Below are 27,895 nucleotides of genomic sequence, written 5' to 3'. Positions count from 1 at the left end.
TGTAATATGTTTCAAATAATACTTGTACAATACAATAATATAATTTTTAATTCCTAAAAGAGAGTAATAAAAATTTTATATTGTAATAATTTATTCAAGTGTAAGTAAGTGCCTTCTTTAAATTTGTAATAATTAAAGTACCGATTAATATATTTGCGTTACATTATTTGTACTTTGATAATATACCTAATTACCAATATGCTTCTTATTTTCATTTTTGTATGTGATCGAGGAAAGTTTTATTTTTGAAGCTTATTTTTTTTTTCATTTCAGTAATAACTCATATTGTGGCAACATTTATTTTGGCGATGCTAGATTTCTAACAATTTAATAAATCAACAAATGTAACATTTTTGCTCTGAATAAGCAATTCTGCTACGAAAATAGTTAACCCATCTATTATAAACTGTTATTATAATGTGTTTTGTTTGTCAAACTTTTAAACTTAACTATAATGTCCGAAATAATTGATTTAGAATCTAACAACCTCTGTACAACTGAGGACGCATTTGAAAAGTTTCAAGCAGTATCTATGTACGAAGAAGATCAATTTATAACACTTTCTGATATTGTGACTCCTTCTCAACCTTCTGATGATATATCTAAAATTCTTAGTGAAGCGCCAGGTGACGAAACCTTAGTGTCTTTGCAAGATTCGGGACCAAGTGTTAAATCTGTAACATGTTTACATGATGAAAAGGTTGAAAACATATCAGAGTGTAACACTACAGAAGAAAGAAATACCACAACTGTTACCGTTAAAAAAAGAGGAAGAAAGAAGAAAAATGGTTTTGGCACGAATAGTTATCAAAATAAAAGTGTTGAACAAAATCAAGTAGAACAATCGAAAACATTAACACCTGTGGACACTAACGTCACTTTACCAACCTGTAAAGATAGTGATTTAAATTATGATATGGTAATAGAAGAGGATACTACACCGCTACCCTCGACAAATATTGAAAAAGTAATTAATAAACCAACTAGAAATATTAAGAGAAATTCTTATAACTCAGAAATTTTAGATGTAAGAGATATTAATAATACATCAATATCTAAAAGAGGCAGACCTAGAAAGACAAAAAATATTGTAGATGTTAAAAATATCATACTATCAGAAGATCAAAATAAGAAAAGTTATGTTAAAGGGAAGAAACGACAGTTGTTTGATGAAACAAATTTTGTTTCGATAAGAAATGATGGCAGCAATGACTTTTCACTTAAAAAAAGTAAAAAGAAATATTTGAAAAATAATTCTACTTCAGCAGAAGATATAGGCTCACATAATGATTTAGAAATGAAAGATGATCTTAATGAGGAGGATATTCCTTTGGTAGCATTTAGTAGTAAAAGTAAGATTGAAGAAACTAATGTTAATAATTTAGAATTAGAAACAAACATTCAGGAGAAAACATTAAATGATTCCAGTGTTACACCTTCACAGGAAACTAATATTGTAAATGAAAAATCTCCTAAAAAACGTGGTAGGCCTAAAAGAAATAACATAAATAGCACTTCAGATGTTCAATTAAGCCTGGATTTGAAAGAGTCAGAACAAGATATTTCTAAAGAAGAAGTTGATGATGTAAGCTTGAGTAAGTTAAAAAATGAAGAAATTAAATCACAGTGTACTCCAAGTATTGAAAATGTTCAACTAATAGATTCTGAAAATACTCAAGAATCGGAAGAACCTTTACCGAACGATACAGTTTGTAAAAGAAATTTAAAAAAGCCGACTATGTCAGATTTTGAATATAACATTGATAGTATTATTAGACAAGATGAAAAATCAGAAACAGAGGGTGGTGAGCATTCTGATTCAATTACAAAAGAATCTTCTAGACCTGTACGTCGTAAAGCTAAAAAATATTTGGATTATGATGAAGGATCAGATGAAGATCCTTATGCAAATATAGAATTATCTGATGATGAGCCACCAAGGCGAAAAAAAGGCAATAGATATTTTTCTGATGATGAATATATTCCAGGAAGTAAACATCAACAAACAGATATATCAGACAGTGATATAGAAGAAAATTTAGAGAAAACTTCGAAGATAAAGAAAAAAAGGTTCAGAAGATTAGATTCAGGACTGCTTTCCAAAAGTCCAAAGAAAAGAAGCAAAAAAACAAATGGAGACAAAATAAACAGTCAAGAGGAAAGTTCTGTGGATCAAGGTACAAAAGATGCAGATGATGAACTTGAAGTTGTTTTAAATACAACAGTGGTTAAAGGTAATGAAGATCCATCACAAAAGAAATTAAAGGAAGACTACAAAAAAAGTTCTTGGGGTGAATCTAATGAGTTCGAAAATTTCCTTGCTAAAATAGTCCAAGGTACAGACATAAAAATTAAAAAAGCCAATCCAATAGACTATGAAAAAGGTTCATTACAAATACCAGTTCTTGACCCTACAGAAGTAAACAAAAAAGTAGAAATGTTCACTCAAACAACTAATGTTATAACAAAACCAGTTGCAGTCCAAACTAATACTTTGTATGATATTCCTATGAAAAATCAAGTTGCTTTGACAGCACAACAGTCTGAGAAAGCATGTGAGTTCTTAACAGGTATTGTGAAAACAACGTCCGAATTAGGACAGTTAATGACTCAAAAGTCAGAAGATTTTATTGAAAAAAAGATCAATACCAAACATGTCACAGATACATTTAAAATGGATTATTGTGTAAAAAAATCATTTCTATTATTTAAATTGGCAAAACACAACTTAGTTCAAATGGAAGAGGATTTATCAAAACATTATGACGAATTTTTAAAAGCAAATGATTTATTAAAACATAGAGAAGAACAAAAAATTATTGCTTCAACTTCTAAAACTCCTAGTGGTGATAGTGACTGTGAAATTGTTGAAGAACCAGTAAAGGAACTGAGAAAACAAAAAGAGAAACCAGCTTTTAATCCTAAAACCGTATTTCTTAATAAGGAATTGTCGATAAAAATTGCTAAAAAACCAACCGAAAAACCTAAACCCAAAGAGAAGTTAAACATTAAAGGGAGGCATACAGTTTGGATTAATGATTCCGTAATGGTAAAAAAAGTAAAACCAACACAGTCTTTTTTAGCCCAGGACAGCCGAAATAAAAAACCACCTGATACTTTTATTACATTGAAAATGGTAAGTGATTTTTTTAAGATGTACAACCGTCAAAAGGCATTACAAATATGTGCACCATATGTTAAAAATGAATGGTTCCTTTATAAAAACCATGCTTGTTGCTATTTTTTTGAAAATCAAATTGATTTTCATAAAAACTCTCAGATTACTCATAATGAAGAAATAGTGAGAGACAGTGCTGAATCTGAACCAACTGATTTAAATGACAATAAGCTTACAACACTATCAAAGAAAATGTGTCCTCATTCCTTAAGCTTAATTTGTATGCAAGTATTACAAAAGTATTTGTGCTTAGGTAATTCGATATTTGCAAAAAGAAATCAAGATTCAAATCTCAAAAAAGTAGAATGTACCAATAATTATAAGAACATTGATTGTAATAGTAGATATCAAAACGTTGAATTATTTACAGCCTGCTCACTGAAAAATCTTTGTTTTAACAGAATCAAACTATTGATTTGTGACCTCAATTTTAATGAAATTAAAAATAAAATCTATATAAGTAAGAAAATACAGAATGTGAATGAAAACGAATTAGTTTATATTAAACAAAAAGTAGAAAACTCTAGTAATATGGTGAAATCATTATTTACTCTCTGTGTGGAGTTAATACAAGACCCAAATTCACTAAAAAAGATAGACTTTGTTTCGGTAAGAAGTACTTTGCGTGAAATACAACAAAAAAGTCAGAAAAGCGAACACGAGACAAAGTATGAGGATATAGCTGATCAAAAAAGTAAAATGTATTACAATCCTCATACACTAAAACAGATAGTCTTTGATTTCGTGAATAGTAGAATGCTACACATTGCTGATCGATATGTACAACAAAAAAGTCAGAAAAGCAAACATGAGACAAAGTATGAGGATATAGCTGATCAAAAAAGTATAATGTATTACAACCCTCATTCACTAAAACAGATAGTCTTTGATTTGGTTAAAAGTAGATTGCTTCATATTGTTGATCGAAATGTACAACAAAAAAGTCATAAAAGCAAACATGAAACAAAGTATAAAAATATAGCTGATAAAAAAACTGTAATGATACACTGCCCTCATTCACTAAAAAAGATAGTTTTTGATACATTAAAAAATATTTTGTATGATATTACTGATAGCAGTTTACAAGAAAAAAATCAGAGAAGCAAACCTAATGTAAAGACTTTAGTACAGATTTGTATTGATTTTATATTATCACCCTCAAATGATTATCAAAATCTTAACACAATTGATAGAAACATATTACCACAAAACAGTTCATTAAGATCTTCTGCTCTATCCTTAAGCTCTTTAAGTTTAAATAAAATGATGGCTTTACTAAATGCTCACTATGAGTCTATTATCCAAGAAGATATTGAGGAACCATTAAACTTTATCATTGATAATGTCAATACAATATCAGAAGAAAGGTTTTTTGAAAACACTTGTCAAAGTGATTCTGAAAATTTTCTTCCGATAGAATCTTATGTAGACAATGATGAACTTGAATACTATGATGAGGACATAACCAATTATCAAGATGAATACAGAGAAAATGATAATAACTGGTTATCACAAGTACAAATGCAGGAATTACGCTCGTGTACAGATACAACAACTACAATTACCCAAGAGTGTAATACAGTACAACAGGAAGAAATACAAGATTGTTTATTAAATATTAAAGTGGAACCTTTGGAAGAAAACATTGGTGTTGACTCTTCTAACATAAAAATTGAACCGTTGGATGTAGATGAAACAAATTTGACATCATTAGATTCAATAAGAACAAAGCAGGAAAATATAGTATCTAATAATAATAAAGAACCTATGCAAAGAAAAAACAGTAATAGTTATGATGTTGACGTTTTTGAAGCCTTTGTGGCATCAAATAAAATGATTTTTTCCATATGTAGCGATAGAAATGAAGAAGTTTTTACCCAAAGTACTTCACGAGTTCGTAGACAGTACGAGCCAGATATAGATGATGACATTGACAGTAACTCCGATAGCATGAATTTATTAGTACCACAAAACGTTGAAGTGGTTAAAGGCAGGCTAATGCAAAGTAGTTCAGATGAAGGCGAAAACAAAGTAAAAGAAAAAAAGAAACTAGATAAACGAAAAGTTAAATCTAAAAAAACTAAAAAGGATGTGGTACAACCCCAATCTACGAAGGAAAAGTCAGTCCCAAAAAATGATGTCGCTGCTTTAACTAAAAGAATGCGTGATAAAATTAGGCAAGAAGAGGCGAAATTTCAGTGTTCTGATTCCGAGGAGGACATGTCATTAAATTTAAGAAGTTATAAAGGAAACAAGGATAAAAACAGAAAAATGCAATCATATATAGATACTTCTGCGGAACAAGAAATACAATGTAGTGACGTCGACTCTACCGAAAAAATTTATGAAAGCGAGGTAGATAAATTCATAATTAAACAAAATGAAATTGCAAATGATAACAAGGACACTAATTTAAATAAAGAAACTCAACGTAATGATAGCTGTGATAATGAAGAAATGGATTCAGTGAAATATGAGAATGAACCGATACCGTCACTGATTAATGAACCTGTTGAACATATAGAATGTCAACCGACTGTATCTTTATTGCAAAATAATATAGAAGATATAAATAATGATACGGACAATAATCCAGGTTTAATTGAAATCTTAAATAAACATAAGACGTCTGCATTTGTTGATCGTCATGGATGGAAATGTTATCCTATTGATAGTAAAGACAACAAAATTTATCAAAACGCTTCCGTATCGTTAGTCAAATTACCAGAATCGTTTGTGGATACATATTTCAGATATCAGGATGTAACGGAAAAAACTCTGGACGATGCAGAAATTGATAAGTATGTTATTTGTTTTCTTTGTGTAATAAAGTGAATTATAAGTACTTACTTTCATTTTTATTTTATAGATTAACAAACCTTAATTCATTACGTCGTACGATACATAACCAAACAAAAGATAAAAATTGTGGCGAAGTTAAAGAAAATAAACAAAGTTCGAACGAACCTGTAAAGAGAAACATTTCGAATGAAAGCTTACAAAACCCAGTAAAAGAAGAACCATGTGACGAACTTTCACCTTCGGAAGATGAAAAAGATGATTTTGAAGATAATTTCACTGTCCCAGTAAGTATAAGTCAGGGTAGTAGTAATCAAATATTAGTTCGTGTTTTTACACATTAGAACCGCTAGTTCAAAGTAAAGAGGTGTGTATCATATAAATAACCTATAATTTTTGTATATATATTTAATAGTGTTTTTATTCCTATTTGTTTAAATGTGCAGGCTTAAAAAAATTTGGGTTCAGATAAGATTTAGTTAATCTTTCTTTTTTTTTTACTTGATGCTATAAAGCATCACTTTTTATTAATTTGTAACTTAGGATAATCAATTATAAATTGTAGTCAGATAAAATTATTGAAGAACGATAATTCTACTTAATTGAAACCATGACTCTAGGTGTGTACGAAATAAAACACTGACTTATACGTACTAGTGGTCGCCCAGAGGTCGAAATTCGACCATAATTCGAATTAAAGAAAACCAAAAAATTATGAAAATAAAGAACCTTATTCTAATTTGAGTACTGACTTTGTTAATCAACAAAATGGTATAATATGCATGCGTGTTTCAAATACATGGTAGTGTGTCTAATGGTTTTTTTTTAATTTAATATATTTTTTATGCATAATTAAAAAAAAAATATTAGCATTCTGCACTCCTCTATATAAACTATAAGTGTGCGAAATTTCAAACTTCTCTGTTCGCGCAATTTTCGTAAAAAGGGGTACAAAGTTTTTGCTTCACGTATTAATATATAGATAGTAATGATTCTAAAAATATTATATGAATGTCTTAATTATTTAAAATAATAATGATATTTTGAAGCCACCTCAACAAAGCATCGATAACTGCTTAGCAAAAGACTCTCTTATGAATGATGATGATGATGATGATGACGAATGTGAATCAGAAAAAGTAGAAGATGATGCTAAGCAATCGAAAGTCGAAAATAAGGAAGAGGGCAAAGCGGTTTATAAGACGAGATCTGGACGTTTGATAAAATCTAAGGGTAAAGATATATTAAAGCCAGAAGAATTAATGCTAACTGCTGATAAAATGATGAATAAGGAGTTGTCACTCTTAAATGCTCCTATCGAAATTAAAGAGGAAGTTGAAGACAAAAAGGACGTTATAAATAAACCTATTAGAAATAGCCACGTAAGTATTATACAAAAAGCTAATATATCTAATAATGGTCATCATGTCGGTATAAGAATATAAGAAAACTACATTACACAAAAACGTTACAATTGATATTTTATTGCAGAAGAATGCAACCAAGAGCCAAGTAAAGAAAGAACAAAAGGAGGAAGACGATTCTTCTTCTGAAGAGGAGAAGCAATGGTTCACAACTAAAGAAAAACTGTTAAAAAGATTACAGAAAAAGCAGGATATTCCCAAGTTAGTAAAATTTTACTTTTTCATATTAAAATAATTTCGTTAGGGGTCTATTAATCACGCGAGGAATCATCATAGAGAGGGGAGTTACATTGAACACGTGTATTTATTTTTCGTTGAATGCGCGATTTCTAAACCAAAAAAAAAAAAAACATTAAAAAACTTTGTTCCTGTCTAGAAATTTGTGTCACAGTGCTTAATTTAGTCAGATTGTACATGTATTTAAAGACAATATTCTGAAAATTATAATATACTTTGCAGAAAAAAATACATGTTATTTGTGGGTAGGAGGGAGAGCGGAGGTTTGTTTAAAACACCACCAAATATCACCAATGGGGGTAGGGGGTCAAAAAGTTGTTAAAATGTTTTTCATGTGATTAATGGACGACCTCTTATATTGCGTGACCAGAACTTTTTTAATGTTAAAATTTCTTGGTGCTCATTGCCATCTGTATTATATAGTGACTGCTCTTCTAGCTCTGCTTTACGACCGCCGCTAAAATTAAGTCTTTTAATTTCCAGCGTGGACGACGCGAAACGTGCCAAGATCGTAAGTGAATTCATAGAGAAACGCGGGGATAACATAGAAACTCGACAGCGCAACCGACCGAAGCGACGCTCCAAGAAGAAGCTTCTCGAGAGACGAAAACAGATGAAGTTAGTATCATTTTGTACCAAACAATCGTCTATAAACACTTTTTTTTTGGTGAAAATACCAATAGTGGGGGAAACAAGCTTACGATCCGTCTGATGGTAAGTGTACCGTAGACTATATGATACCGTAGGCTAAGACCTGTAACAGGAGGAGTATTGCAAGGGCATTGCTGACTCTACCCCACACCGACCACTTTCCCTAGGAGATCTAGCTACCGTATTTATGCACTGTTGTGTTTGAAAGTAAGGTATTACTCACTTACCACAGGAACACAACATTACTTGAGAGTTCTGTAATTTTGAGGTACTTAACCCAAATGTTCCGAAATTTCTACAAGATATAACATTATGTGTTTATTCTGTTATAAACAATTCAAAACAATTTCAGAATACTTTCAAGAGAACTTTTCGGAGGTGAATCCTCGCATACAGGCATTAAATATACTCAGGCTCCTGTGAGCAAGGGACGTCGTAACATCAGAAAGGTATGTTGTCTATTCTATTGTCAATTATGTAAGGTGTTAGACTAACTACGTTCGTTCAAGATAGGGGTTCTGTGGATGTAACAGATCATTTTCTGCGGGAATAAAATTCTTAGCCCAATTTTAAATTTGATTTTGTCTAATTAAACGAGTTACTTTGATAAACTCATTCCGCATGACATCTTTCGTAAGAACATAAAAGCGCCTTTAAATTACAATGAATAATATATTCTACGAGGAATAGAATTCTTTCCAATACGCAGTTATTTAGATGTATTCGGCAGTTACTAATAATTTTCCAACTTGATGTTTTTTAAGGGCTTCGTTTTTTTAGGGCAGTCCCTTATATAATTATATTGGAAATTAATAATATAAAACTTTGATAAAGGAACAATATTGCTATCGTAAATTATTATTTTTTGTAAATAATTAAACAATGACGTCGATTTAGTGATTTCAGGTTCACGTCGTTAATCAATCGTAACAACCGCTAGCAATCTTATAATAAGTTCCGCTTATTGAAGTGGTCTTTGATTTGATGGGGTTCAATAATCGTGTGAATGTAAACTCATTGACTACGGTGATTACTTTTAGAGCTTTTTAATTTAATAGCATATTCGTTTATTTAAAAGGTATTAGACAAGAAATCATTGCGACGTAACACGGTACTGGCGAACATGGACGAATTTGAGAGGAAACAACGATTGAGTCAACGACAAGCCCAACTTGTAAGTAAAATAAAGTTACATTTAATACATATCTCAGAACATAATCAACATCAATCTCACAAGTAATCTTTAAAGTTTTTTTTGCTTGAAGTCTCTCTACACAATCAAATCAGTCATGATGAGATACGTGGAAGAATTAAAACAACCGACAAAGCTCAACATCGAAAAGCTAAAGTGCCAATGGGCGGGTAAGCGTAGCGTTGAAAGACCCTCCACCCCACTGGGGACATCAAACGGATCGCTGGTGGCCGCTGGATGCAAGCGGCGCTAGATCGTGAAAGGTGGAAGACCTTGCCTACAGTGGGTGTAAAAAGTATTCATATACCGAACTATTTAACAAAAAAAAAAAAAAAAAAATGGAGTCTTTATGGAAAAGTTTTATCAAATAGTCTCCCTTTAGTCTTCGTGGTATTAATTAATAAGATTTTTCGTGATGGCAGACGAAACTTTATCCCATTTTTTCGTCAAAAATACTCAACAAATGTTCGGTAGGATTCAACTCCGGTGATTGGGGAGGAGTGTTCAATTGGCCGGGTACGTTACGCTACCCAATTTTTAGTATACAATAAATATTGTTTTACCGCACTCGTTGTTAATTTGTTTTAAAATGTTAATGTACATTTTGTGGTTCTTTGTACCTTCAAACACGTGAGTGTAATTTTCCGACACATCCAGCACCCATAGAACCCTGCACCATGATTGAACCGCCATCGTATTTCACAGTCGGAATCAAATTATTTGGATTCAGTTGACAGTTTTTGTTTCGCCACCCTGTAACTCTCCCATCCGAACAAAATAAAAAATACTTTCATCCGAAAATCTGACAATATTCCAAAAACTATCTTTATACATTCACATATTTTTTAGCGATTAGTTTTGTTGACGAAAAACTTCTCATGAGGCGGCCGTGATACTCGTATCCATTCTTTCGCAACATATTTCGAATCCTTCCAATTGAAACTTTTTTATTTCGATCTCGCATTGTCGCAGCAATCGTCGGAGCAGATATTTTAGGATTTTTTAGGATATTTTAGGACACAGACAAACTGAAAGTTGTAAATAAATTCACTATTCGGAAATTTTCCGACTTAAGGTTAAATATTGCTAGTAGTGTCGTCGTGTAGGAATACTTTTTTTTCGAAATCGTTATGTTCTCATATTTTAAAACTAAATTAAATAATATATCGTTATGCTTTAATTTAGCTTTCTTTTCTTAGTAAAAGAAAAGAAGAGTGTATAATCAATACATATAATAAAAATGTAACGAATCGCTGTCTTTACATTATTGAGACCTTTATCAACGCAAATAGCACCCAAAACAATGATTGTTAGAATGTTTGTCTGTGCGTTTGTGCACGCTATTCTCAGAAACGGCTTATTCGATTAAGAAGTGGTTTTCACTAATATATTGTAATAAGGTTCACGTAACATTTAGTGTTTGTTTTCATGTCAATCGGTTCATAAATAAAAAAGTTATGCCAACTTAAAGAATCACGTTGAACACCGCGTTTCTAATACCCAAAACGCGGACGACGTTGTTGACTTCGCTAGTAATTATATATGTATATTTCGATAGAATTAACTTATAAGTTGTAAAAATACTCAGTGTACGAATACTTTTTACACTCACTGTGTATGATGATGATGATAATAATTATTATTCATAAAATAATATATTAAGAAGATATTTTAAGAAATATATAACAATGAAGATGATGATAATAATATTCATAAAGTAATAATAATTGATATTTTAAGAAATATAAAACAATCAGGCCAGATGGCTTTGGTGAAAACAATTATTTGTAGTCTTTCTATTGTTGTAATATAATATGTTGCTTTTTTTTGTCTCAGAGAGAAGTTCTCGGTTGCGAAGAAGGAGTAAATGTGGTAGTCATCAATGATGAGCTGTGTTTAGAATATGACTTCGAAGAACATCGGCCAGTTGTGTCTGTACATCCGTTCTTCACGAAGGTCATGAAGGCACATCAGGTTAGGCTTAATGACCTTTTTTTTTCACAACTACGTCGCCAAACTAGCGTACGGCTCACCAGATAGTTAGCGATTATTGTACCCTATAGACGCCAGCAACACCAGAAGCATTGCAGGCTCATCGCAAACCCTGTTCCCAATCCCCCCAGAAGCTTTGGTTACCTTACTCACCAAAGGAACACAACACTGCTATAATACTTTAGATTTTGTGCAGGATCTGTACCACAGTTAGCCAAACTACTAAAATAAATAGTACTTAATTTAGCTGAATTAGTTATTTTATTACCATTATATTGAAGTCTTTGTCCGCAGTATGAAGGCGTGAAGTTTATGTGGGACGCGTGCTTCGAGAGTGTATCGACGGTGGCAAGTAGCGCGGGCAGTGGTTGCATCCTCGCGCACTGCATGGGGCTCGGAAAAACGCTGCAGGTGCTGGCGCTGCTGCACACGGTGCGTACACCACACCTCGAGTTAGTGTAGCGCGGGCGCTGGTTACACCCTCGAGCCATGGATGGGGCTTGGCAAGACGCTGCAGGTGCTGGCGCTGCTGCACACGGTGCGTACACCACACCTCGAGTTAGTGTAGCGCGGGCGCTGGTTGCACCCTCGAGCCATGGATGGGGCTTGGCAAGACGCTGCAGGTGCTGGCGCTGCTGCACACGGTGCGTACACCACACCTCGAGTTAGTGTAGCGCGGGCGCTGGTTGCACCCTCGAGCCATGGATGGGGCTTGGCAAGACGCTGCAGGTGCTGGCGCTGCTGCACACGGTGCGTACACCACACCTCGAGTTAGTGTAGCGCGGGCGCTGGTTGCACCCTCGAGCCATGGATGGGGCTTGGCAAGACGCTGCAGGTGCTGGCGCTGCTGCACACGGTGCGTACACCACACCTCGAGCTAGTGTAGCGCGGGCGCTGGTTGCACCCTCGTGCACTGCATGGGGCTCGGCAAGACACTGCAGGTGCTGGCGCCGCTGCACTCACAATGACATTTCTGTACATATCAATTTCCTTATTGATTCAGCTTGTAACGTCCCACTGCGCCTCTTTTTCCGTGGAGGGAAAAAAATACTTTTTCTACTTTATTTACAATATAAGTAAAATTTATACATTTTGATTACAATTACAGGTATTGACACATCCAAAAGTAAACATGCGTCGCGTACTCGTTTGCTGCCCATTGTCCACCGTCCTCAACTGGGTGGACGAGATCAACAAGTGGATAGGACCAGTCACTGATAAACTTAAGGTATTTACTTTCTGTCATCCTAAAAATTAATAATGCATCATCATTTCATCATTCCAGCCTATTGCAGTCCACTGCTGGACATAGGCTTCCACAAGATCGCGCCAAAACTGCGCGAACTCATGTGTGTTGCCCATAGTCACCACGCTGGGCAGGCGGGTTGGCGACTGCAGGGCTGGCTGTCGTACCTAAGACGCTACTGCCCGTCTTCGGCCTGTGTGTTTCAAAGCCAGCGGTTAGATGGTTATCCCGCCATCGGTCGGCTTCTTAGGTCCCATGGTGGTAGTGGAACCTTGTTATCCCTTAGTCGCCTCTTACGACACCCATGGGAAGAGAGGGGGTGGCTATATTCTTTGGTGCCGTAGCTACACAGCACAATTATGCATATCAGTAGATATGTATGAATGTAGCAATAGAATAAAACAATGGGTTGGGGCATTGGATATAACAACTAAAGTTGTCAGTCGCTGCTTCATTGTTGCTTAATTTTAAAAATTCTTGTACTGATACTAATTTTTGTATTAACAAATTAGTTCAACACACATACAATCACGAAGCTCTATCTAAAATTTAAGTCTTATTCTAAAATCTCAATTCAAAAGGAGTATCCTAAAATCTTAGAAAAGCTAATGTTGATGTTGTTAGTAAATTGTAAAACATAAATTATAAAGAAAAATTCAAAACACAAATTGTTGACACTTATCAAGAAATATTTTTATAAACAAAATAAAAACAAGAAATGAGGTTTTATTTTTATTTCCATATAAAAAGTCTATATATGTAGATACGCCACAGTGTTATAAATAAAAGTTTAAATAAACGTGCTCGACTTGTGCTGACATAAACGGAAGTGATATTTTAAATTAATTTTTAGTTACATACAGAGTACAACAAAGGCACAGACTAAACAAAACCTACAAACTAATTATATCAAACAGCATAAATACATTATAGATGGCATCAATAGTAATTTGAGTACTCACAAATTAACAGATAGGCTGTAGTATATGATGCATATAAGAGTATAAGCGTTTTTCATACCTTTAATTTAATAATTTCAAAATAAAAAAGCTTTTAATCTTTTTTCAAGCAGCGAAATTTGAAAAGGAAACTCCAGGTAAAATTATTATTATTATTTTAGGATGTAAAACAGAGTAATACTGTTAGTAAGTAGTACCCCCAAAAAAACTTTTTTATGTTAGCACTAAAGGTACCAAACATATTATATTGGTACAGAAATTAAAATTGCAAAATATTAAATCACTTTATTTCATATTCATAATAAATTATGTATTTTCTAAGGTATTTGAGCTATCGAAGTTAAAGAAAACGTATGAAAGAGCATACCAACTAGAGGACTGGTATAAAGGCGGTGGTATTTTCATCATCGGCTACGAATTGTTCCGGAGCCTGACGACTCTTGATCCTATTCTTGATAACATAAGACCTACCATCGTGAACAAGATTCGCACAGCCCTATTAGACCCTGGACCAGACATCATAATATGCGATGAAGGCCATCTACTTAAAAATGACTGTTCGGTCCTCGCCGTGGCGATGAGCAGGGTCGTGACTAAGCGTCGTATTGTGCTAACTGGTACCCCAATGCAGAACAACCTAAGGGAATATTATTGCATGGTAAACTTTGTCAAGCCTAATCTGCTCGGAACATATTCAGAATATTCAAATAGGTAGGTTAAGCTACTGATACTTAGCCCCTTAAATTTAATGTTTACTCGTAAAATTAATGCATATTTCTCATATTATAGGTTTGAAAATCCCATAATGAATGGTCAGCACAGAGACTCAAGAGAGGAAGATATCAAGTTAATGAAAGCACGAACGCATATTCTTCACAAAGTCCTCGAAGGGTGTTTGCAACGACTAGAGGCTTCAGTGCTATACCCATACCTACCAAAGAAACACGAGTACACAGTGTTCATATCACTAACTCAGTGTCAAAGGGATCTATATAACCATTATCTAATGAACTATACAAAAGAGACTAAACAAAGTATTCTTAAGGATTTTCATGTGTTGCAAAAAATCTGGACTCATCCCCAAGTGCTGCATAACTTTTTAAATAGAGCTCGAGAAGATGAAAAGGAAGCTAAGATTAAAGGTAAAATACTAATTGTTATTCTCAATTTCTTTATATACCACTAGGTCGGCAAACAAGCGTACGGCTCACGTGATGGTAAGCGAACACGAGAAGCATCGCAAACGCGTTGCCGACCCTATCCCCAATTCTTCCCAGGAACTCTGGTCACCTTACTCACCAATAGGAACACAACACTGCTTGAAAGCAGTATTATTTAGCGGTGATTTTCTGTAAGGTCGAGGACCCCAGTCGGGCTGTGCCATATTTGAGCAGAAAATTTTCTGCTATGTCCCACCTCAGTTACCATTTTACCTCACCATTATACTTCAGTTACAATTTAATGGAAGGCACATAAGCTACTATTTAAATGTCATCATTCCTATTATTATCAGTCGAAAAGCTAGAGGATGATCTTGCCCGCGAGGACCTGGGTGCTTCGGAAGACGTGAAGCCCGGCACAACGGAAACGTGGTGGTTGCCGCACGTGGCGGACGACACACTAAACGAGCTACGAGCATCTAACAAGTTCCTAGTCGTCTTTCGCTTGCTCGATGAATGCGTAGCGCTCGGGGATAAAGTGTAAGAACACTATACTTGTTACTAAATCTAACTTCAAATATAAACGTGCTAGTGAATTTAATTTCAAGTTTTAAATTTTAAACTGTATCGCAAGTTTACGTATTATTCTTACGTAATATGATTTTCACTTATATCCGGCTTGAAGGCCCAAGAATATTAACTCTTATAATTTATTCGATCCTTACTCTCTTAAAACCGTTTCTGAATCCATGAACCTGCTGCCTTTTGTATATAACTAATTTAAGTTATATATCTTAATTTTAAGTTAAAAATAATCTTTTTATTATTGAATTATAGTACCAATACCGTCGGTAATAATATACATCGTACTCTACATAAAAGTGATATTTTTAACAGGCTTTAAAAAAAAAGAGGAGGGTACTCAATAGTTCGAGGATAACTTCTACGTTTATGAACCGATTTTGATAATTTTTTTTTTGTTTGAAAGGGGATAACCCTGGTTTGGTACCATGATAACGAACCCAGGATCTGATGATGGGATCCCAGAGAAATCGAGGAAAACTCTCGAAAATCCGCATAGCTTTTTACTGGGTGTACCGATTTTGATGAACTTAATCGAAAGCTGATGTTTATCATGTGGCCACATTTAAATTTTATCGAGATCTGGTACATCTTTATGAGTAATCTTTGATAATGCGTATTTACTTGACTATTTTATCGTCTACCTACGTTGTATTACCTGTCGATATAATTGAAGGTGGTTTTTTTTTTCGTTTGCCTGCAAACAGAGTTATGTATAGCAGCATTTTTATATGAACGGCTCAAGTTGAACAGTACAGAACAGAAGCGACGTGAGGTAAATACAGAGATTGTTGGACAGGCTGATCTTCTCGACGTCGCTGTACACGATGGACGCGCTGGAGTTCTTCCTGCGCGAGCGGTCGTGGGCGCTGGGCCGCGAGTACTACCGGCTGGACGGCTCCGTGCCGGCCGAGGTGCGCCAGAAGTGGTGCCGCGAGTTCAACGCGCCCAACAATACTACTACCAAGCAAGTCTCGTTCGAATCATAATATATTAAGGCGTTTTCGGCTCTAAAACTAATAGTCATTACTTATTCCTACGTTGGTTAATCATTTGTGTATATATTTTTGTTATTATTTTGTAAGATCCATTATTTATTTTGACTTTTAACTGCTCCCAACAAATCAATTTTAAATTTTTTATTGTTAAAACCCGTCAATGGCACTCAAACGCAAAAGTAGGTGACTCAAACGCAGAATAATTTATTGTTTTTCAAATCTGTGCGTTACGACAAAGTGTATGAACGAATATACATTTATATATAAATAGTTACATACAAATTTAAAACAATCCTCTTATCGATTTTAACCATATTTGGGTAAGAATTGGGAAAATAAAATGATTAGTATAGCGTTTTGTGTATACAGGTTGTTTTTAATATCAACACGAGCGGGCTGTCTCGGCCTGAACATGACGGCCGCTAATCGGGTCATCATTCTGGACACGTCGTGGAACCCGGCTCACGATATACAGAGTATATTCCGAGTTTACCGCTTCGGACAGAAGAAAGACTGCTTTATATATCGCCTTGTAGCTATGGTACGTTCTGATATTAGAATTACAGTTCCTTGATCTTCAAAAAGCTGTAAGTAAAACAGATCTAGGACACTATCGCCCCACTTTGGATCTTCCTCTTTTTTCAAAAATTTTGAATGGGTTTTCTATAATACTTCAATGCAATACCCATCCCCTCAAAATTTAATTTAAGAAAAGCAATATGATCTTAAACCACAATCGAATACACTAAGAAAATATGACGGACACTACAACTAAAATAAAACAAAGTATTTATGCTAAGCACAGCACGTTGCAGTAGGTATCCTCATCGACTAAAAAAAGCTTCTGACACAGTAAGTTATGATATATTGCTTAATAGATTACCTAAAATTGGCTTACCAGAAAATGCATATAAATTTTTTAAACAATATCTCAATCAATTTCAAGTACTTAAAGCAGTGCTAGAAATTTTAACATTTGGGTTCCTAAACATAAATACAATCAGAACCCCTCTAACTCTTATTATACATCAACAGTGTTAGTCAAATTGGATTAAAAGACGGTTTTTCTCTATTTGCTTATATCTAAATCGAGGTCAAGTACTCAAAGAAGCTGTAGAGATTTTAGATTTGGAGTTCCCCAAGGATCCATATAGAGACCCCTCTTATTCCTCTTTCTGATTATACATCAACAGTGTTAGTCAAATTGGATTAAATTCTACGACGATTTCTTTCTATATACTTATATCACTACTTTGTTATGCTTTGAAAATGAATTAAAGACGTTTTGCGCTGTGCTCAAAGCGATCTCGATATTTAGGAGAAGTGGTCTCAGAGCAATTTACAAATTACTTAATAACAGAACTCTAGCGAGAACGTTTGGCGCTTGCTGCTTATATAAAAACAGCTGGCACAAACAAGTGGATCAGTTTGCATCATTTATTTAATTATATTTACGTGTTATTTTGTGTATTGCAGCTAGAATATTAAAATTTTCGTAATTTGTATGCCAGGGTACAATGGAACAGAAGATATACGAGCGATCCGTGACGAAGCAGGCGGTGGCGTGCCGCGTGGTGGACGAGCAGCAAATTGACCGACACTACAACATGTCGGATCTCTCCGAACTATACAAGTTCGTACAACTCTTTCTTTGTTATTACTTAATTCATCACTTATCATCATCACTTCAGCCTATCGCATTTCACCGCTGGACATAGGCCTCCACAAGTTCGCGCCAAAAATGGCGTTAACTCATGTGTGTTGCCCATAGTCACCACACTGGGAAGGCGGCTTGGTCATCGCAGGGCTTGCTTTGTCGCACTGAAGACACTGCTGCCCGTCTGCCTGTGTATTTTAAAGCCAGCAGTTGGATGATTACCCCGCCATCGGTTGGCTTTTTAAGTTCCAGGTGGTAGTAGATATCCAAATTAAATTACAGTCGACTCATTAATTCAAACCTGCGATAATTCGAACCTCTCTATAATTCAAAGTCATCACGAGTTCCCTACAAAATCTCTTAATACTTCCAACTAAATCAATACATTTTTAACCGACTTCCAAAAAAGGAGGAGGTTCTTAATTCGACTGTATTTTTTTTTATTTTTTTTTTTATGTATGTTACATCAGAACTTTTGACCGGGTAGACCGATTTAGTCAAATTTTGTTTTAATCGAAAGGTGGTGTGTGCCAATTGGTCCCATTTAAATTTATTTGAGATCTAACAACTACTTTTTGAGTTATATCTAATAATGCGTTTTTACTTGACGCTTTTTTCGTCGACCTACGTTGTCTTATATATTATAACTTTTTAATGGGTGTATCGATTTTGATAATTTTTAATTTAATCGAAAGCTGAGGTTTATCATGTGGTCACATATAAATTTTATCGAGATCTGATGACTACTTTTTGAGTAATCTTTGATAACGCGTAGTTGCTTGACTATTTTTTCGTCGATCTACGTTGTATTACTTGTCGATGTAATTGAAGTCGGTTTTTTTTCGTTTGCGAGCAAACACAATTATTCTTCAATGTTATATATAATTTTTATTATTAATCATTACAATTGTTAGATTTTAAAAATTTGTCATTTCTTATAAAAATATGTCATTTAAATTAGCTAGTTAAAGAATTTTACGTTACAATTTCTTACTAGCTGTGCCCGCGGCTTCGCCCACGTTGAAATTAGTGTGTCACAAAGTTTTCCCGGCAAACTTCCAGTGAAGCTCTCATCAAAAACGGCTTAGCCATTCCGTAAACCTTCCTCTTGCCAATGGTGGAGCCCTCTCTCCAATGGTGAAACCGCATGAAAATCCGTTCAGTAGATTTTGAGCGAATCGATCACATACACTTTTGGGGACTTTGTTTTATAATACACTAACTGTTGCCTGCGACTACGTCCGCATGGTTATGAAGATATGCATTACTATTAAGATGTTTAACACAAATTATTTTTTTATTTCAGTCACTTGAAATGCTTATCAAACTGAGTAACTTTTAAAAGGCACAATTTAGTATAATTTAATAGTTATTTTTATAAAACCTCACTATACACCACATTTTTAGGTTTTCTTTCAGGCTGTATATGTTTCATACAAACTATCAACCCCAAATAAACCCCCTTAGCGGTAGAATATCGTAAAATCCGTTCTTAGCGGACGTCTGCTAACTATAATCTACCTGGATGGATAGACCTACCAGCGGTTTTTGAGTTCTCGTGATGAGTGAGTTAGTGACCTTTCTCTTTTATATATAGATTACGATGGATTATTTGGACACCTCCTCACCATCTATAGAGCATATACTTTAAATTTCAAGTCTCTTATTTCAAAAACATAAGACTTTCATACAAACTTCCAAACCCCGTTTTATCCCCCCTTAAGGGTCGAGTTTCGTAAAATCAGTTCTTAGCGGATGTCTACGCTCTATAAAGAACCTATCTGCTAAATTTCAAGTTTGTAGCTGTTATAGTTCCGGAGATTTCGTGATGGGTGAATCAACCTACCATCCCCCGTTTTAACCCCAAAAGGGAGTTGCTTTTTAGAGATACATTATTTGGACACCTTCTCACCATCTAAAGAGCGAACATTTTAAAGGGGACTGTCCATTTTCGGCCCAGCGTGAACAGAATTCATACAAAAAAACAAATATACCAAAAATTTTCATATACTAAATCATGATTATTCTTGATTTTCAGTTGTATCAATATAAACTGATAAAAAGTTTATTTAATAAGTATTTTAATTCATTAATTATATACTTCTAGTTTATTTTCGGTTGGTGATTTGATTATACCACGTTGCCAGTCTTAAACAAACAATTATTATTAACGAACAATCGATTTTAAAATATTTTTAAATCAATTATTTGTTAAAATCGATCAAAAGTATTGTTAAATCGAATTAATAAGAAAAAAATTATCTATAAAAGTGTATTTAGTAAAAAAAACATTTAACTTTGGTGAAAAATAAAATATTCTAGAAACATTGTTATTGACTAAATAAAAAGCAAGCAAATAATTATATTAAAGTCGATTATCGATTTAATCGATTTATTTGTTTATTGAAAATATTATTTATTATGGCAACCCTAAACTACAGACTTTTGCGTCATACATTCATTTAACTTCCATATTGCTTTCATAGTGATATAGCAACATACTGAAAGGTTTTCCGTCAACCGAGAATTCATCACTACTGCGACGTAAAATACACAGTAGGCACATAAGAAGAAAGATATATTTTGTATTTTGTATTGTTGTGCCCATGTCATGACAATTATTTGGTTTTTGGGCTGGAAAAGGTTTCAAGATTTTATAAATCTACCTGCCTAGTTTTTAGATAACATTCTGTTAACGTACGAATCCGATTAGTAAAACAAAAATAACAAAAACAATGATTTTTTATTTTAGAAACCTTCTTGTAATTATCCACAAAAAAAAAAAAAAAACAAAAAATGAAACCCCTGGACACAAAACTATATCATTTTTCTAATTCCTACTTGTTAGTACTACTAATTTAGTATATAATTATTATTCTCAGTGACTGTCCACTCGGGGCCGGAACCCCCATACAAAGTGGACAGTGCCCTTTCAAGTCTCTTACTTCAAAAACATAGGACTTTCATACAAACTTTCAACTCCCGTTTTACCCCTTTAGGGGTCGAATTTCGTAAAACCCGTTCTTAGCGAATGTCTACGCCCTATAAGGAGCCTACCTGCCAAATTTTAAGTTTGTAGGTGTTATAGTTTCGGATATTTCGTGATGAGTGAGTAAACCTACCATCCCCCGTTTTAACCCTAAAAGGGAGTTGATTTCTAAAGATACATTGTTTGGACACCTCCTCACTATCTATAGAGCATACATTTTAAATTTCAAGTCGTTTACTCCAAAAACATAGGACTTTCATAAAAACTCTAGCGCCCGTTTTATCCCCTTAGGGTCGAGTTTCGTAAAATCCGTTCTTAGCGGGTGTCTACGCCCTATAAGGAACCAACCTGCCAAATGTCAAATTTGTAGCTGTTATGGTTTCGGAGATTTCGTGATGAGTGAGTCAATCTACCATCCCTCGTTTCAACCCCAAAAGGGAGTTGATTTCTAAAGATACATTATTTGAACACTTTATCACCATCTATAAAGCATACATTTCAAATTTCAAGTTTCTTACTTTAAAAACAGGATTTTCATACAAACTTCCAACCCCCGTTTTACCCCTTTAAGGGTCGAGTTTCGTAAAATCAGTTTTTAGTAGATGTCTACGCCTTATAAGGAACCTACCTGTCAAATGTCAAATTTATTGCTCTTATAGTTTCGGAGATTTCGTCATGAATGAGTCAATCTACCATCCCCCATTTTAAATCCAAAAGAGAGTTTATTTCTAAAGATACATTATTTGGATACCTCCTCACCATCTATAGAGTATACATTTTAAATTTCAAGTAGCTGACTTCAAAAACATAGGACTTTCATACAAACTTCCAACCCCCGTTTTACCCCCTTAGGGGTCGAGTTTCGTAAAATCCGTTCTTAGCGGATGTCTACGACCTATAAGGAGCTTACCTGCTAAATTTCATATTAATCATTTTTAGTCAATAATGTCTGATATATATATATATACCTATATATATTTTTCGTCATTATTAAAGAGCTTTGCGGATGTCTGATATATTAATTATTAAAATTTTATTATGAAAACGACTTTATCAAAGCAAAATTAATTTTTTGTCGCAAGTAGACTACAGTGATGATACAGCAAGCATGTGACATTAACGGCGTCTGTACAGATTGGACGAGGCGGGCAGCACTGTGAGCGCGGGGCTAGCGGCCGGCGTGCGCGACGCGGCGCTACTGCGCGTGGCGCGCGCGGACGAGGCGGGTGCGGCGCTGTACGCCGTGCACGAGCACGACTCGCTGCTGCGCTCCAGCGAGAGCGGCCTCAACGAGACCGAGCGCGCCGCCGCCTGGACGCAGTTCCAGCAGGAGCAGACCGCCACGCACACCAGTACGTACACGTGCGCCCTGCTGCACACTGCTGCACCCCACTGAACCCGACTCGCTGCTGCGCTCCGGCGAGAGCGGCCTCGACGAGACCGAGCGCGCCGCCGCCTGGACGCAGTTCCAGCAGGAGCAGACCGCCACGCACACCAGTACGTACACGTGCGCCCTGCTGCACACTGCTGCACCCCACTGAACCCGACTCGCTGCTGCGCTCCGGCGAGAGCGGCCTCGACGAGACCGAGCGCGCCGCCGCCTGGACGCAGTTCCAGCAGGAGCAGACCGCCACGCACACCAGTACGTACACGTGCGCCCTGCTGCACACTGCTGCACCCCACTGAACCCGACTCGCTGCTGCGCTCCGGCGAGAGCGGCCTCGACGAGACCGAGCGCGCCGCCGCCTGGACGCAGTTCCAGCAGGAGCAGACCGCCACGCACACCAGTACGTACACGTGCGCCCTGCTGCACACTGCTGCACCCCACTGAACCCGACTCGCTGCTGCGCTCCGGCGAGAGCGGCCTCGACGAGACCGAGCGCGCCGCCGCCTGGACGCAGTTCCAGCAGGAGCAGACCGCCACGCACACCAGTACGTACACGTGCGCCCTGCTGCACACTGCTGCACCCCACTGAACCCGACTCGCTGCTGCGCTCCGGCGAGAGCGGCCTCGACGAGACCGAGCGCGCCGCCGCCTGGACGCAGTTCCAGCAGGAGCAGACCGCCACGCACACCAGTACGTACACGTGCGCCCTGCTGCACACTGCTGCACCCCACTGAACCCGACTCGCTGCTGCGCTCCGGCGAGAGCGGCCTCGACGAGACCGAGCGCGCCGCCGCCTGGACGCAGTTCCAGCAGGAGCAGACCGCCACGCACACCAGTACGTACACGTGCGCCCTGCTGCACACTGCTGCACCCCACTGAACCCGACTCGCTGCTGCGCTCCGGCGAGAGCGGCCTCGACGAGACCGAGCGCGCCGCCGCCTGGACGCAGTTCCAGCAGGAGCAGACCGCCACGCACACCAGTACGTACACGTGCGCCCTGCTGCACACTGCTGCACCCCACTGAACCCGACTCGCTGCTGCGCTCCGGCGAGAGCGGCCTCGACGAGACCGAGCGCGCCGCCGCCTGGACGCAGTTCCAGCAGGAGCAGACCGCCACGCACACCAGTACGTACACGTGCGCCCTGCTGCACACTGCTGCACCCCACTGAACCCGACTCGCTGCTGCGCTCCGGCGAGAGCGGCCTCGACGAGACCGAGCGCGCCGCCGCCTGGACGCAGTTCCAGCAGGAGCAGACCGCCACGCACACCAGTACGTACACGTGCGCCCTGCTGCACACTGCTGCACCCAACTGCACCCTACTGCGATTGGCTCTAGTGGAAGATACGACTAACGACACATCCATGCAAAACATCTGCGCACTGTTGCTCGAGCGGAGGACTTAGTTTCTGTGGAAGCAGTCTACAGCACGACTTCATCGATGTACGCAACGTCGACTGTAAAGTTTATTTATCAAAAAATGCATTTGATTCGTCTACTAATACAATTATAATGATTTCTTTTCGTTCTTTATAATTTTATTGATTTTTATGAAAATGTCTAAATAATATATATTTTTCATAAATAACTATTTTATTAATTTTTTGTCTTTTAGTAATTGAAAATATCAAAATAAAAGATGCAGCTCACAAAAATAATAAAATCGTAATAAAAACAGAGACACCAATTCAAGAAGTACCTGACCAGTCTAAAAATACAACAACAGGAAAATCTAAAAGGAAAAGGAAATGTGCATCAAATAGTTACACTGATCCGCAACCGCCAACTAGTCAAACATCAGATTCTATTCTTAATCCAGAAGCTGAAGAGCAAATGATACAAAAAATTATGAATATTCTTATCAAACATAATTTTCACACAACAAAAAGTCCACAAGAAATTTCTGATTTGGTAGTAGGTGTACGAAATGCTAAACAGAGTGGACTCGAGAATGCTAATCCTCTAATCGCAAGTATAGCTAAGGTATTGCTAGAAAATGAAAACAATGATGTTGATACATGCGTCAGTAATTGTACAGAACCACAATCAATTGAAACGATAATTGGTGTACCGAATCACGTAGATACAATTAATATTGTTGAAAACAATGAAAGTAATACAGCCGAAGAAGAATATTCTGACAGAAAGAGACGAAGAACTCGAAGACTGTCTGACGAAGAATATGTTCCAGAAAAAACGCGGAAAAAGAAGAAAGTAGTACCTAAAGCAGTAACTAGTACTGAAAAACCTAACACGAGAAAAATGAATGCAAATATATTATCTAGCAATTCTAATAATGAGTCATTAAATATGTCTATAAGACAACAACCAGAAGCTGCAGAGCCCATACCGATTGAAATAGATATAAATAAATCTCTAGAATCTCAATTTGTTGATAGTGATGTTACCAAAGAAGCAAGCTTAAAAGAAGTCATGAAGAAAAAAGAAATTATTGCAGAGTCATCTACAAAATGTGAACAAAAATCGGTCACACAAAACAAAGTTGATATAAATACAACAGAGGAAAGTATTGTGCTGAGTGATGAGGATGACGAACCATTAGCAACAATATATTCTGATAATTCAAAAAGTTCTAAAGAAGACAACAACGAAACAGATGATATAATACCACTACATGAATCTCTGTTAACAAATAAAAACTTTATTAAAATTGTGGCTCACACATATCTGAGTGGAAATCCGAAGTTGGATGAAGATGCGGCTATTCTCGCAGCTCAATATAGTACGTTAAAAGCTTTAAAAGAAATCAAAGCTACTGGCAAAGACATCACAAGCGGCCCTATATATGACATTGCCGTGCAGGTTTGTATTCATTCTTACTTTTGATATTCATGTCAAATTTATAACAATCTACCACTACTACAGCTAGCTAAAATTATTACAACTCACCTATAGTATTATAACGTACCGCTTAGAAGTACTAAAATATATGAAAATTTTCACACGTTAAAATATATGAAAGATAGACACTTCCATTAGGCTCTAATAATTGCTTAATAATATTCGTTCATTCATTGATAAAATTAGAAAAGTAGAGTAAGAAAAACAAATACTGACGATTATAAGATATGCCTATTAATTTGAATATTGTTTTTTCGTATGTATCAAGCAAAAGTTTAAACTCGACGTGTGTTTGGTTTAGTCTAGAAGTCAACACAATGCAAAATGTATAACATAATTTTTTTTTCTTTCAATAGGTATTAGGTAAAAGTTTATTGAAGAAACTACACAAAGTTCGTGTGAATTTGAATGAAACAATCAAGCTAGAGAATATTGGCAACCAAACTGACTCACCAGCTAAATCTTTAGCTGAATTCAATGTAAATAGAGATAATATTCCAGTAAAACAATCCCCTAAAGTATATGTAAACAATTTTAAAAAAAACCACAATAACCCGGAAACATCAAAAGATACTAAAATAAAAAACAAGAATCATTCTATAAACGAAAAAACAATTAAACTATTACCACAAGATACTGAACCAAACCAAAAATATTTGGTTGACAGTAATCACCTGTACAATGATGATATAGAACTGCGAGATGATGTATCGTATATTACAGAAGCTTCTATGCCTGGCTCATCTCATCTTCAAAATGTTGTTCCAGTGGGAATGTGAGTAACTTTACTATAATTTTATTTTATTATATACTTTCTTTTGTCATAATATTCAAAGTATATGCACGTAATACTATATTGCTAAACAGTATAATTATTTGGAGTCAACCAACACGAGCTCCGGTGTTTTTTTTTTTGCTGTAAGGTAAATTTGCTATACAACATACTTTGGTTGATAGGGGTGAAGATATATTCATTTTATGTTTTAAACTTTATCATTTCTATAAACTCCTCCCTCCCGCTGTGATCATAAGTTGATCACGAGGAGCCTTGAGTGATAATATGTACCTAAATATACTATCACGATTGCATCCGTAATACAAAAGTTATTATAAGATAAATTTAATGTAATATTACAGTAATTAAAATATATTAATAAATTTTTATTTTGCTAGATTCAAAGGTCCAGCGTCAATTCACACGAGTAATATGCTGTCATCAAAAGACGAGTGTATCTTGCCTGATGATGATGACGTTATAATAAATCCATTAACTACAAGTCAAGTCAACGTAACTCCCCCAATCACTCAAAATAAAATTAAAAGGCGAAACTCGAAACAATTACACGTTACAAGTGTTGTATCTGAGAATGTTAAAACTACGCCAACCATGAAAAATGAGACAGTAGTAAAACCTGCTACTTTAATAGCTGTACATCCGTTCAGTTCCTCGAATAATTTGCTGAAACCGTCGTTTACAAGTACCAAAAATAGTCTAATACCAAATACTGAAACAAATAACTACAGAAACACACAAAAATCTACTGTCGAAAAAGAATATCTCGCCGCGGAAACATCAAATCCAGTTGTGTCTACACCAGTTAGTGAAACAATATGTTTAGACAGTGACGAAGAAGATGTCGCATCCACAGTCTGTAACAATACAAATCTGGTTCGAAAACCATTAAAATCCACAACCAAACTCCCAAACAGATCACTAACTATAGTCGCTAAAAATAGTTCGACTCCAACGATAGTAGAAATTCAGAAAACGCCACGGGGAAATGTTTCCAAAATAGCAGCAGATACTTTGATTAAACGGTTTAAAAACTCCAAAGCGGTACAATCTTCGTTGAATACCGTCCAAGGGTCTGATAAACCTAGTAATATTATAAGAATAACAGAAACGGGAGCTATTGAACTTTTAAAAAGGAATGCAATGACTTCTGCTACAGTGAACTCATTTACAGCAATCAATGGATCTCAAGCTCAAAATTTTGAAGTTCCCGAAACAATTACAGGAGATTTAAATACGGAATCTCAAATTGTAAGTGATAAGGCTACAAGTATATCGGATTCTGGAGCTTCTTTCGTAAAACCACCTAAAACGAAAGCTAAAAATTTAAAATCGCTTTCATTGCTTCGAAATATTATTCACATACCAGCTGATAATTATGGGGAATCTAATCTGAACAATCATTCGAATTCCGATAATGTTGCTTCAATGAAAGCTTCGTCTGTTACATGCCGCGCTGCGGGTAAGGTAGTGATACCATTAAAAAACGATAAAAATGTACAAAAACGTGACACTTCAAGCATTATAACTATAAAAGAAGAAAAAGCGCCCCGTAACGTTTTTGCTTCTACAAGCAACAGAAATGATAAAGAAAAAGTCATTGATCTGACTGAGAGCATTCTTGTGAATAACGACAGCGTTAAAAAAGTTACACTTAAGAAAAAGGATTTCGTTGCTATTGCAGGCTCTTCGAAAGATATAATTATAAATAAAATGGGTGTTTTGTTAAATTCCTCCAAGACCCAAAGCGCCCCAGTAAAAGAAATGACAAGGTAAGTCCATCGATTTGCT

General features: G+C 36.0%; 1 protein-coding gene across 1 annotated transcript in view; it reads left to right on the top strand.

The window, feature by feature from the left end:
- Positions 1–134: 134 nt before the first annotated feature.
- The window catches only part of LOC123661414, a 29,174-nt gene continuing 1,413 nt past the window's right edge, over positions 135–27,895 (top strand). The window contains exons 1-24 of the mRNA XM_045596375.1: positions 135–5,979; positions 6,048–6,264; positions 7,027–7,359; positions 7,469–7,602; positions 8,122–8,256; positions 8,642–8,738; positions 9,368–9,463; positions 11,318–11,455; positions 11,768–11,905; positions 12,582–12,701; positions 14,001–14,389; positions 14,468–14,820; positions 15,192–15,378; positions 16,220–16,387; positions 16,788–16,959; positions 17,930–18,051; positions 22,199–22,448; positions 22,634–22,706; positions 22,853–22,996; positions 23,143–23,286; positions 23,335–23,721; positions 24,065–25,272; positions 25,668–26,086; positions 26,485–27,876. Of these exons, the coding sequence (XP_045452331.1) occupies positions 455–5,979; positions 6,048–6,264; positions 7,027–7,359; positions 7,469–7,602; positions 8,122–8,256; positions 8,642–8,738; positions 9,368–9,463; positions 11,318–11,455; positions 11,768–11,905; positions 12,582–12,701; positions 14,001–14,389; positions 14,468–14,820; positions 15,192–15,378; positions 16,220–16,387; positions 16,788–16,959; positions 17,930–18,051; positions 22,199–22,448; positions 22,634–22,706; positions 22,853–22,996; positions 23,143–23,286; positions 23,335–23,721; positions 24,065–25,272; positions 25,668–26,086; positions 26,485–27,876 (12,341 nt within the window). The 5' untranslated portion in view covers positions 135–454. The remainder of the gene's footprint in view (positions 5,980–6,047; positions 6,265–7,026; positions 7,360–7,468; positions 7,603–8,121; positions 8,257–8,641; positions 8,739–9,367; positions 9,464–11,317; positions 11,456–11,767; positions 11,906–12,581; positions 12,702–14,000; positions 14,390–14,467; positions 14,821–15,191; positions 15,379–16,219; positions 16,388–16,787; positions 16,960–17,929; positions 18,052–22,198; positions 22,449–22,633; positions 22,707–22,852; positions 22,997–23,142; positions 23,287–23,334; positions 23,722–24,064; positions 25,273–25,667; positions 26,087–26,484; positions 27,877–27,895) is intronic.

This window comes from Melitaea cinxia, chromosome 17, assembly GCF_905220565.1.
Source record: "Melitaea cinxia chromosome 17, ilMelCinx1.1, whole genome shotgun sequence".
Taxonomy (NCBI): Eukaryota; Metazoa; Arthropoda; class Insecta; order Lepidoptera; family Nymphalidae; genus Melitaea; species Melitaea cinxia.
This window is presented reverse-complemented; position numbering and strand designations above follow the sequence as displayed.